We start from the raw sequence: 12,620 nt of genomic DNA, 5'->3' as shown, positions 1-12,620 counted from the left end.
CTCCTCCTCCTCCAACAACAACAACAACAACAACTTCATGTTCTCTCTGCTAATATAAGATTAGTGGTCCTTATGAAGGATTAGACTAGATCTTAGTTTTATGTTTTTGGAAATGTTTCTTAAGTCAAAAAATCACATGTTACATATCTTTTTAATTCTTTACCCCCTTCTGTTGTAAATTTGGAGAAATAAGTGCATTGACTCCTTTTCTTTCCTGCCAGCTTTAGATTGGATATTTCCTTTCTAGCAGATGCAGTCTTCTTTTTTATTTTCTTTTGGCTTTCCTCTGAAGCTGTTTGGGTTGTAGAAGTTGAAAAATTTAACATCCCACATCATGATTGATTCTTGGGAGTAGCCAGTTCTGCTGAGAGTCTAAACATCATTTGACTGCCACTGTCTGAGACACCAAATGTGAGGGCCTCTCAGAGCTGATCTGGTTTAATGTTCACAGATCCTTTCCTGCTCGAAGATTTGACTGTGGGTGAAGGTGATGAGTTTTACCCTCTGGGCCAATTAATTTATTGACAGAGACCACTTGGGTATCATTTGCTAGGCTGCTGCAAACAGCTTTGTTTTTATTACTGGAGCATTGGAAAAACAGTCTGAGAGATCACCTGAGTGGTCCTCTCTCTTGACCTGTGGACGAAAGAGGGGGTCAGGACTATGGGTTGCCAGAGACTTCCCAGGAAATCTAAGCTGAGCTCCCACAACTACAAATGATGATGGTGGTGATGGTGATTGAGTGGCCAGGTGATTCCACATAAAGCCAGGCATTCCTCTGTGGATGGGAATCTCCTGTTCTCCGTCTCAGGAGAAGGGAGCTCAGCAATGGCGGCTGGGTGGGCGTCAGGCGCACTGGCTGTCAGAGCCCTGTCTAGCTGTCTCCAGTCCTCGTTGGAAAAGGCAGGGAAGTCCATAAACATGACCACGTGCCCTCTCCAAACGGGGACTTCGTCATCTGGGTACCAGGCCCTCCTTGGTAGGTGGCAAGAAACACTTGGCAGTATGTGGGTGGCAGTCCTAGCCCAGGTAATGGGGAAGTCAATCTGGCGCGTGCACACACATGCGCTCACGCACGCCCACGTGTGTGCAGCCATGCAATGAGATAGGACAACATGGTCACTGTAAAAAGAGCCAGTGACTCCCAACTCCCGTGCCAAATTGTAGTGATTGCTGTGGTGTTTGGGGGTTCCCGTGTTCTCTGGGTGTCCTGGGAGCAGGTGGCCCTGACCCCAGCCCCCACCTTGGTCCCCATGGGCTGCACAAATGGAGAAGACAGGGTGACAGACAGAAGCGTGATGTTGTTTTCCCTGGTGGCCTGTGAAAGCTTCCAGCTCTGCAGGCCTGGCTTTGACCACAGGACGGGGACCTTGGCTGTGGGCAAGAGAGCTCTGGGTCACAGCTCAGAACGGGACAGGTCTCGAACCCCAGTCAAACCTCTGGGTTTGGGATTTCAGCGGGTGTTTGAAATCTGCCACAAGCTACTAAACCTCATTTTTCACGTGGCAGTTCATCTCCTCGATGATGTCTTCTCGGAGAGCCAGAACTCTGCTGCTGTTAAAAATGGCAGATGGAGGGCTGGGAAGGTGGCTCAGTGGTAGAGCACTTGCCTTGCATGCTCGAGGCCCTGGGTTCGATTCCTCAGCACCACATAAGCAAAAAGAAAAAAGCCGGAAGTGGCGCTGTGGCTCAAGTGGTAGAGCGCTAGCCTTGAGCTGAAGAGCTGAGGGACAGTGCCCAAGCCCAGAGTTCAGGCCCCATGACCAGACCCCCCCCAAAAAAAAATGGCAGATGGAGTTTCCTTCAGGACACATCCAGGGAATGTGCTGGAATGTTTTGCCCTGGCTGCCCCTGGAGGCAACTTCCTGTTCCATTAGCCATGGCTGACTCTGCTCTGCTGACTTGCGTTTCACCTCTGTGCGCCCCGGGAGGCCTGGGCACCTGACCCTGTGGCTGGCCCCGGAGGCCATGTTGTGGTGACACCGTGATTCACACTTAGGCCCTGAAGCACGCGCACCTGGGCCTGCGTGCGCACGCTGACGCCAGACACAAGATTTCCCGCATCTGTCTTCCCTCCCTCTCTCTCTTTTCAAGGTCCACTCCTTTGGGGAAAGGATTGTGCTTTTCACTCTAAACGTCATTGTTTTTGGAAGACTGGAGAGAAGTGTGAAAGAGGATGGCATGTTTTTTTTACCTCACTCTGCGAGGGAGCAGGCTAAAATCCTGTGGCGAGACGGAGCAGCCATTGGATTCTACTCAACCAAGATGAAAGGTGAGGGCGGCGCGGCCTCTCGGGGCCTGGGCCATCCCAGCTCTGGATGGTTCTGGGGACTCTAACTGCCCTTAGAAGGAGTGCCGTGTGGAGAGAATCTTCTGGAACAGTGAAGTCCCACGGGTGCAAAGACTCTTTAAGCACAAGGCCTGTCTCTTTCTTTCTTTCTTGTCACGGGTTCACTGCCAGACAAAATGCTGTGGCTAATAGCTGACAGGTGGGGCGGGGGGACCCAAGAGCCAAGATTCACAGACGTTACCTCAGCCGGCAGGCCAGCCACCGCGACAAGGTTACATTAAACAACCACGACTTATTTTCAGGGCCGTGATGAGCGGAAAATGTGGAACAAGCGCAACTTAGTTACATTCCTCTTTTTTTTTTTTAAGTACTGGGATTTGAACTCAGGGTCTTAGATTTGCCAAGCTGGCACTATACCCCTGAAGCTACAATGCCAGTCCTTTCTTGCTTGCATGTTTTGTTTTTTTTTTCCCAATAAGGTCTTACTTTCTATTGTCCAGACTGGCCTGTGATCCTCTGATTAATACTTCCCACGTAGCTGGGGTGACAGATGGGACTCATAACAAAGCTTCAAAGTACAGAAGTGAACATGGACGGGTCTGAAGCGGGAGAGGGGTGCAGGGTCCGGGGTAGCCACTTGAACAGACTTCTCTTTGGAATCGTCGCACTGTACAAAAAGCATGTGTAAGACTGCAGATTCCTCAGGGACCTCTTCCCCAAACCCACAGAAATCACAAAGTGGAATATATTTTTGACTGAATAACAACAAAAAAAAATGGGTGCATTTTTGAGATGAGTGTGTGTGGGAAGGGTGGTCTTAGGAACTTTTTGCCTGGCTTTGAACCACAGTCCTGCCAGTATTGGGTGTTCATATTGGTAGGATCATAGGAGTGAGCCTCCACGCCCAGCTTACATCTGCATTTATAGTTCCTCCCAAAGGAAGCCTGACAGGTGGGATACTGTGATCACATGTCAGTACCACCCATGGCTAGACACTTACCAAGCAGAGCCCAGCTTAGGTGCCAATCAAGGGGCTTGTTAATTAAATGAAGTGAATGCATTAATGGCCCAAATAGGTGAATAATCTGCGTTCAACCAAAAATCTTCGCCTGACAAGACTGCAATTGCAAACTATTTAGAATTCTACCCCCAATGGGCTTGAAATATGAGTATCAGTTTGTTTGGAACTTCATGACTTCAGTTTATAGGGGATGAGAACATACCCCCATTATTATTTTGGTGGGGGGTGATTACTCACTCACTTTCTGAATTGGGGACACGTTCACCTCTTAGTTGGGGTTAGATCTGCTGTGTAGCCCTTTTCTTACCAGATTGCACTATCCCTGTGCGGGAGCCACGTCCCCTGGATCCTGGATCATCCCGGAAGCACTTGGTGTCACTCGGATAACCTCGTGGGTTGTGAGGGAGAGAGCTGGGTCCCTGGCTCTGCGCAGTCTCCCAGGGTGCACCTGTCCAGCGGCTGCCCCAGCAGCAGCCAATAGCACAGGCCTTTCAGCAACAGGGATGGCTGGCCTGGACTGAGCAGCTACCACGGAGCCTGTGAAGCGAATCCCACCTCCGCGTGGTACCGTGTGGTACTGGCTGTACAGGGGACAGCGTGACCATCTTGCTTTCCCCACAGGCAGCCTGTGCGCTGCTGGCACAGGTGCCGGCTACCTGCTGCCTGTCTTCGACACTGTGTTCATCAGGAGGAAGCATCGTCGCCAAGGCCTGGGGACGGCCCTGCTGCGGGACTTCTGCGAGACTTTCCAAGAAGAAGAGGCCTTGGGGGTCAGTGGCCCCATCTCTCCTGCCATGTACCAAGGTAACCCCCTGCCTCGTGTCACCTGCGAGGAACACGTGGGGAGGAATTCTTGAGGCTCCCAGGGTGGGTGGTGTCCTGGGAACCCTCCCGGAGAGACAGAACCTGGTCTGCTTCTGCCTGAGATGTCCCCCATGCCTCCAGCACAGAGGCGTCCTCTTCGGTTCTGAAGATGTAGACCCTAGCTGGGTGCCTGTGGCTCACACCTGTCACCCTCACCGCCAGGAAGGCTGAGGAGGGGAGGCTGCAGTTGGAGGCCAGCTTAGGCAGAAAGGCTCTCACGGCGCTCTTCTCAACCTGTAGCTGGGCACGGCAGCACACACCAAGTCTTCTCAAGCCACATGGGAGGCTGAGACTGGGAGTATAGCATTTCTAGACTAGAAAAGTCTGTGAGACTCCATCACAATGGAAGTAGCTGGGCGTGGTGGTGTCTACCTGTTGTCCCGGCTACAATGGGAAGCGGAAAATAGGAGGATTGTGGTCTAGGTACATCTTTGAGCAGGAAGCTGACCCTGTCTTAAAAAAGGAAGGAAGGAAGGAAGGAAGGAAAGAAGGAAGGAAGGAAGGAAGGAGGGAAAGAGGGAAGGAAGGAAGGGAGGAAGGAGGGAGGGAGGGAGGGAGGGAGGGAGGGGGGAGCCCAGTGCAAGGAAAGGCTGTAGGTGTGACTCAGCAGCAGAGGACCTGCCCAGCAAGCATGAGGCCCTGAGTTCAAACACTGGTGCTACAAACACACACACAAACAGTACACTCCCCAAACAACAACACCCAAAAACACAAAAAGAAAATCTTTCCCAACCCAAGAAACCACTGGCTTAAAATGTAGATGGAGCCAGGTGTCCATGGCTCATGCCTGCGATCTTAGCTACTCAGGAGGCTGAGATCTAAGGATCAAGGTTTGAAGTCAGCCCAGGCAGGAAAACCCAAGAGATTCTTACCTTTAATTAACCATCAAAAAGCCAGAAGTGGAGCTGTGGTGGCTTCAGTGGTCCAGTGGTAGCCTTGAGTGGAAAAAGCTACTGGACAGCACCCACGCCCTGAGTTCGAGCTCCAGTATGAACAATTTCACAACAGTGTTAAAGTCATACACAGAGACAAAACTGAACTTTGAATTTAGCATTTTGAGCTTTTTTCTGGGCTAGTGATATTATTGGGTCCAAATGGCTCCCTGTCAGCCAGGGGACAGGAGAGCAGACAACTGAGACTCTGCCTTCTGCCTGTGACTAGTGTGTTCTGGAAGCTGACGTTCAATGAATTACATGAAATGGTTCTCACTTGATTGTAAGCTAAGCTTCGTGTTAGGTGAGGGGTTAGATTGCAGACTGATAGATGTGTTCTGAGCTGGACGTGGTGGCTGATGCCCATGATCCTCATTATTTGGGAAGCTGAGATCCAGAGGATCAAGGTTCAAGGCTAACCTAGGCAAAAAGTTTGAGAGGCTTCCTTTTCAACCAATAAAAAGCAGAGCGTGGGGGTGTGCACCTGCCATTCCAACAACATGGGGAGCAGGCCAGCTTGGGCAGGAAGTGGAGACACTGTTGGAAAAATAACTAAAGCAGAAAGGGCTGGAGGCATGGCTCAAGTGGTCGAGCACCCATGGGCAGGTCTTCCTGATTCAGGCTTGCCTTCCTCTCCCAGTTTGTAGGCGGTTCCTGTTGGCCTGTCCAGAGGTGCGAGGACGGCTGTGGGAGGTGGAGCCTCCGGGGGCCTGGGGCCAGCGCATCAACATCTGGCTCAGGGTTCAGCTTCAGCAGGCGGGACTTCCTGACTGTGAGTGAGCATCTCCAAAACAGACTTCCGTGCGCTTGTGTGCGCTCTGGTCCCCAACATGGTGTGCTTGGGTCCAGTTGTTGGTCACACCCACAGCTGACACAGACCAGGTTCCCAGGTGGGATTGGGCTGTGGTGGGGGTAAAATGGGCAATGGGCCATGGCTGGGGCCTTTGTCCTTGGTGTGATTTCCCTTCCTGAAGGGGACACACCTACTGATCATCTCTTGGATTCACAGCAGACCACAGAAGCCTCTCCGAAGGCCAGTTTGTGCGTGCTAAAGTGTATTGCATATATTACTTTGCCTAGGTGAGGTTGAAAATTCAGAGGATACCTTGATGGTTTGTTAATAAGCAAGTCTCTTCTTCAGAGGGGAGACATACACCCACAGAAACGCCTTGCAGAAAACATTCTGCTAATTGTGTTTTTGTGTGTGTGTGTGTGTGTGTGTGTGTTAGGTCTTGAACTCAGTCTTGAACTCACAGTCTTGCTCAGCTTTCTTGCTCACAGCTGATAGTCTACCACTCGAACCATGCTTTCAGCCTGACTTTTTTGCTAGTTAATTCAAGATGCAGTCTCACAACTTTTTCACACAGGCTGGCAATGTACCATGATCCTCTAGGTCTCAGCCTCCAGAGTAGCTAGGATTACAGGTGTGAGCCAAGGGAGCCCTGGTTCGTGTTTTCCTTTTTGATGGCAGCATAGTATGACACCTGCTGACATCCTGTTATTTGTTTTCCTGTGGACAGACTTACAGACATGCACATTGGCTTCCGTTCTGGATAGTGCCAGACAGTGCTCTGGTGAGTTTTCCCAGGGAATTGGTACCATGGGGCTTTCAAGGGAGGACAGGGCCTCTCTGGTGGGTCTTCTAAGGGAAGCTGGGAGAGGTGTCCTTCACATAGCCCGAGTGGAATGCAGGTTCCCTTCTCCCTGCATTTCCAGCTTGGTTTCTCCCAGATGGAGAGGGTCACACCTGATATGCCTCTCAGCCCGGTCCTCCCCCGAGGCCCACAGCCAGGGTCAGCCAGCTTCAGGGACTGTGTGTGGCTGGAAATACTAAATGAACTGTCCCACACTCAACCCTGGCTTCCCTTCCCTGCTGGGATGGTAGCTAACTGCCAGTATTGATCTGGAAGTTTCCTCGGTGGTGGCAGGTGGCTCATGAGGGGCTGAGGGCCCCAGGGTATTCAGCCTCCTTTCACTCGGGTGACCGCCCCCGCCAGGCGGTGACACTCAGGCTCCTTGGAATTTATTGCTGAGACTAGTGTAGGTTGGTTGTTTTGTTTTTAGCTGGAAGGCTTAGTGGGTCTTTGCAGATACAAATGGGGTGGGCAGGAGCTGGGGAAGGAGGCCAGCAGGACTGTGGGGGTCATGGGACCGTTGAGGGACGTGCACAGTGGCACTGGATTAGGAGTGTGGCCCATCTGTGGGCACAGAGTAGACCAGCCACGTATTTCTGCACAAGCTTCACAAACAAGGCTGCAGCCTGGTGCAGGGCCCTGCAGCTCCCTGAGCCAGAGAGGCAGAAAGAGACGGCCGTGCATGTCAGAATGTGGAATCCACACAGGATGTGCTTGCCCAACTGGGGAGATGGTTACCTTCTGGAGAGTTCCACCGGGGGGTTATTTCAAGAGCTAGGAGTTGGTGTGGTCTGGACTGAGGAAGCTGGGCTGGAGGACCGGGTGCCAAACCTGTCACTTGAATTCACGCAGAGATGCCCCAACTCCCACTTTCATACAGCCTCTCAGAGAACGTTCCAGAAGCCTTGAAGGAAGAATGGTCATCATTCTAGTTGAGCTGTAATTAGGTGACTAAAATGGTAACTTTGGCAACACCGATTCTCAGCACGGGTTCTTTTCATTGCGTGTGGAGGCCAGGGCTAGCTCCTGGCCGGCAGGGATTCGGTGTGCTTGCTGCGTGTTTCACCCAGTTTTGGCCTGCAGTCATGATGGAGGTTATGGCTGACATCTCAGGGTTTTTGTTTTGTTTTGTCCAAGTTGATGAGAGGGGGTTGCAAATGTAATCACAGATTAGCACAGAGGCTTGGAACTTTCTCAGGGCCAAGTGGGAATCCATTTTTCCCTTCATGGAGATCAGCAAATGTTAAACAGACTTGAATTTCCCACAGCTCTGCAAACAATGCACATTCTAGAATCTTCTCTCCCATGGACCTCTCCCCAGGACACTTTGATTTTTGTAATTAATTAGCCAGTGGTTTTCTTGTTTTCTGAGGTGTTCCTCTTGTCCTTTTTATCTCTGGTGGTTGTTTTCCAAGTTCCTCTGTAATTTCATGCGTGGTACAAATGGAACCTTTAGCAAGGAGACCAGAGGAGCCATGTGTTTCTGAACTCAGAATAAGCCACGAGCATTTTATTACATTTCAAAGGGAAGTTCACGCAGGCTCCTTGCAAATGTTTTAAATTTTATTTTTGAGGCAGTTTCGTTTATGGATGAAGTCTTTTAAGGCTAACACTACCATGGCAGTTGCTAACATCTGTAGCTTATAATGACCCTGAAAATATTCGCAGATATTTCACAGCATTTAGACAAGAAGTTGGTAGAACTTTTTTCCTCCCCCTTATGCTCAGTTACATATGACAAAGCCTTTGAAACTTGAGCGATAGGATCATAACTCCATCTGATGTGATTTCTCAGTCAGCCTGCATATGCCTTTAGTTTCTTTTTCCTGGCGGGAATGAAACTGAATACGTTCCCAGTGAAGTGTCCTTTTGCAAAAATGTTGCAGGAGGTAGGAAACCATTGCATAGTGCTTTAGAAATTCAGTTATTCTTCTCTTAGAGGCTCAAGGTTTTGTCTTCTTTTTCCAGCTCAATCTTTATAGACCCAATTCTCGTCCACAGGGAAACCACTTTTCTTCCCTTTATATTTATTGTTATTATTTTCTTAATGGGATTGTGCATGAAGAAAGGTGGACAATTTGAGATGGAGCTGGGTTCCCTTCTGTAAAAGGGGCAAACTGGAGATGTAGCTTAGTTTCAGGTTGGATTGCTGAGTTGTTTGCCAGCGGGGCAGGCCACAGGGGTACCTTTGTGGCCGAACTGGAAAGCGGGACTCTGCACCCACAAAGGTGTGCTGATTCTGTGCTTTGTCAAGGTGTATGGTGCCCCCTTGTGGTAACTGTCATGTAGTGCAGTCCTGGAGAGCTGGTGTTTACCAACTTGTCTGTGTGGCTGCTTGCAAAATATCACATTCATTTAAAAATTGTGTTGGGCTTTAAATTGCTTAGCAATGAAATGCACATAAACAGGTCAGAGTGGCTGCTTTAGTGCATACTACATAAAAGTATGAGGGAAGGTGGAAAACTGATAAGTGGATATCTCCTTCCTTCTTCCTTTGATATCTTCCTTCTTTGGATTTCTTCATTAATTCATTTAATAACAGTTAATGAAGCATCTGCATATGCCAGATATTTAGGACATTAGGGATACAGTTGTGAAGAAGGTTGACAAACTCTCTGATCTCACTGATAAACTAATAAGTCCACAGCTTCCACTATTGGGTGATACAAGACTCTGAAGCTGGGCACGGTGGCCAGCTACTCAGAAAGCTGAGATCTGAGAATTGCAGTTTGGAATCAGTGTGGGCAGGAGAATCAGTGAGGTTATTTCCAGTTAAATCAGCAAAAAGCTGGAAGTGGAGCTGTGGCTCAAGTGGTCATGTGCCAGCCTTGAGTGCAAAGGCTAAGGGAAACAGTGCTCAGGCTCCGAGTCAAGACCCAGTACCAACACAAAACAACAAAACTCTTATTAGTTGAGTTAAACTGTGTGGTAGTTTCTAAGTGCTTAGAATTAAAGTTTGCCAAACCAAATTTGTTAATTTATATGGTTCTGTAAATAGACTTAACATTTTACTTATGTAGATAACCATCAAGTAATACATTTATTGCTTAGTAAAAGCATGTTGCATGTATAAGTCCAGTGCAAATGTAGAACCGTGTATTTTACACAGTTATCTCAAACACACACACACACGATTTGGGGTGGGGAGTAGGGAGCCCATGTGCACAGCTGCATAAGACGTCATCATTTTATCAGCTGGCACTGGTAGGAGGTCACACAACATTTGCAAGTGTGACATGGAGTGGAAAAAGGCCTGGGCTAGCGCTGGGGTCAGCTCCTCCAGCAGCTGAGGCACTGCAGGCCCAGGCCCCAGTGGAAGTTAGGAAACGCTTGAGTAGGACCTTGGACTGGTGAGTGAAGGTCACACTAAGGGCCAGGGGTCCCCAGTGGGTTACCAAGCCTTGGCGTTACCCCTTTGCCTCCTTATTTTCTTGCTTCGGGGACGGCAGCACTTCCAGGAAGCTCTGAAGAGGCCGAGGGCAACTCCCAGAAGCCTTCTCCGGATGGCGGATCCACAAGGTATAGTAGGGCTGCGTCATCCCAAAGCTTCTTATCTTCTCCTTGCTTAGCAATCACGTGGCTTCATGGGCCGTGTTGATTTATGCTGAAGATCTGCCTGTGTGGGGAGGGGTGCGAGAGGGAAGTCTCTGGGGGATGACTGACGTCACTTTGTGCTCCTTGCTCTTCATGGTGCCACTATGTGACACCTGAGGAGGGAATGAAAAAAACTCTGAATCTCAAATTGGGCCACAGACTAGCATCTTGGGGCAGAACCAATGCAAGACTAATTTGTCTTGCTCTCCTCCCTGTCTCTGGAGCCCCAATTGCTAGAAATAGAGACGTGGTGTGTGGGTTTCCTGTACCCACCCCAGTCATGTGGGGCAAGGCACAGGTCGAGGTGGTTGCTGAATATTTCTTTTTGTGATAGGCATCTAACTCAGGCTTTTGCACCAATTACTGTAAGCCTTTATTATTAGAGCCATACCTCAGTTCTTTTGCTTCGCTTATAGAGTCTTGCACTCTTGCCTGTGCTGGCCTCAACTTGTGATTTTCCTACCTCTGCCTGCTGAGGAGCTGGGATTACAGTTGTGAACCACCACACATAGCCTAAATATGTTCTTTTTGTTACTGTATAGTAGTTCAATACAGGGGCTGGGAAGGTGGCTCAGTGGTAGAGTGTTTGCCTTGCATGCATGAGGCCCTGGGTTCAATTCCTCAACACTACATAAGCATAAAAAGCCATAAGTGGTGCTGTGGCTCAAGTGGTAGAGCACTAGCCTTGAGCTGAAGAGCTGAGGGACAGCACCCAGGCCCAGAGTTCAGGCCCCACAACCGACTAAAAAAAAAAAAAAGTTGAACACAGGGGTTTCATTGTGATATTTCCATGCATATTTCAATCATACTTTTATATCTTCTCCCTGCTTTAAAAACCATTTTAATGCCTTTCACAATTCTATTTCCATATATGTGCACAAAATACTTTTGAGTGCTGGGTGCTTGTTGCTCACCTCGAATTCTAGCTACTCAGGAGGCTGGGCATATATTCAAAGGACTGTGTGAATATAATACAGACCCTCCCACACCTATGTTTATAGTGTCACAATATCAAAGTACAGAATCAACCTAGGTATCCATCCGCCAATGGCTGGATAAAGAAAGTGTGGTGCATATATACAACAGAATATTATTCAGCCATACACAAGAATGAAGTTATGTCCCTTGCAGAAAGATGGAACTGGAGATCATCAGGTTAAGTGAAATAAGCCTCTGTGTTTTCTCTCAGATGCAGAACCTAGACAATAAAGGTTGATTATTTCTTGATGGTGACCACGTGGACTCTGTGTGAAGGAGACCTGGAGCACAGAAGTAGACTGCGGCCTGCATGCAGGGGACACCGTGTGATGCCCAGCACAGCCTCACCCCCCCCCACACACAATGAGGTGCTGTAACCACCTGGTGGTTTAAGATGGACGGTTGGTGCTTCCTTGCCAGTGTGACAGCAGATCCATAAGCCAGTCATTCAATAAAAGAAAAACCTCAGGGAAGACAGTTGATACTGTGATGGTCCTTGTATGGCTCCGTATAGCACCCATGCCCCTTCCCGGATGGCTCTGTGAGACCTGATTGTGCTCCTCAGTCTGGTTTATATTTTGAGGTCCTCTCAGGCAGGTGGAGGAAGGGGCTGCCATCTCTGCACAACACAGGAGTGACCAGAGGCGCGCTGGCTCCCGGGCAGTCTCCATGGTGGCCACATGATGGCAGTCTTGCACAAATCAAGGCAGGGCTGGCTGGAGGTTGGCTAGGGGACCAAGCAGGGATCCTGGGCCAGGGCCTGCGCCGGGCTCCTGAAAACCCCAATCTCAGCAGGTTGGCGTCTAGAGCAGGCAGAGGTCTTACCTTAGCCAAGGAAAAATACATAACACCGTGTCACCCCTGCCTGTCCCTCCCTCCTTCATCTCTCTCCTTCCTTCTTCTCTTCCTGTCTCTCATCACCCTCCTCCCCCCAGCGCTGCCCAGCTTCCATTTCTCTTCCTGTAGAAGTAGGTCTTGGTTCTTCCTGATTCTTGCCTGTGATCACGCCGTGTGTCTCTCCTCCTTTATGGCAGGTGAGTCAGACCTGAGCAGCTAGTCCCAGCACAGAGCGGCTCTGAGAGTCAGGGTGGCTTTTCCGGGTCGGTCCAGTCCCAGATGCTGACCAGAATGCGGGAAGTGATGGAGGCGGTCGCTGCCGTCCTGTGGCTACGGGGGATGTAAAGCTGGGATCGAGTGCGTGGACGCGGCCACGCCTGCCGCCCCTGGAAGGCCTCTGCGGTGTCCAGCAGCGAAAGCGAGTGGGGGAAGCCGAGCGTCCCCGGTCGATCCCGCCGAGCGGCGAGGGG

At 49.9% G+C, this 12,620-nt stretch overlaps 1 protein-coding gene across 5 annotated transcripts in view; it reads left to right on the top strand.

Annotated features, from left to right (window-relative positions):
- The window catches only part of Fam169b (family with sequence similarity 169, member B), a 29,891-nt gene extending 18,096 nt beyond the window's left edge, over nucleotides 1-11,795 (top strand). For 3 of the 5 annotated variants that reach the window (XM_013011836.1, XM_013011838.1, XM_013011837.1), the window contains 6 exons: nucleotides 2,095-2,272; nucleotides 3,933-4,115; nucleotides 5,748-5,879; nucleotides 6,628-6,681; nucleotides 10,191-10,260; nucleotides 11,525-11,795. In XM_013011836.1, coding sequence (XP_012867290.1) covers nucleotides 2,095-2,272; nucleotides 3,933-4,115; nucleotides 5,748-5,879; nucleotides 6,628-6,681; nucleotides 10,191-10,260; nucleotides 11,525-11,537 — 630 coding nt within the window. In that variant the 3' untranslated portion in view covers nucleotides 11,538-11,795. The remainder of the gene's footprint in view (nucleotides 1-2,094; nucleotides 2,273-3,932; nucleotides 4,116-5,747; nucleotides 5,880-6,627; nucleotides 6,682-10,190; nucleotides 10,261-11,524) is intronic. The other 2 variants (XM_013011839.1, XM_013011840.1) reach the window with 2 other exon arrangements.
- Nucleotides 11,796-12,620: the final 825 nt, after the last annotated feature.

This window comes from Dipodomys ordii, unplaced genomic scaffold (assembly GCF_000151885.1).
Source record: "Dipodomys ordii isolate 6190 unplaced genomic scaffold, Dord_2.0 Scaffold15, whole genome shotgun sequence".
Taxonomy (NCBI): domain Eukaryota; kingdom Metazoa; phylum Chordata; class Mammalia; order Rodentia; family Heteromyidae; genus Dipodomys; species Dipodomys ordii.
This window is presented reverse-complemented; position numbering and strand designations above follow the sequence as displayed.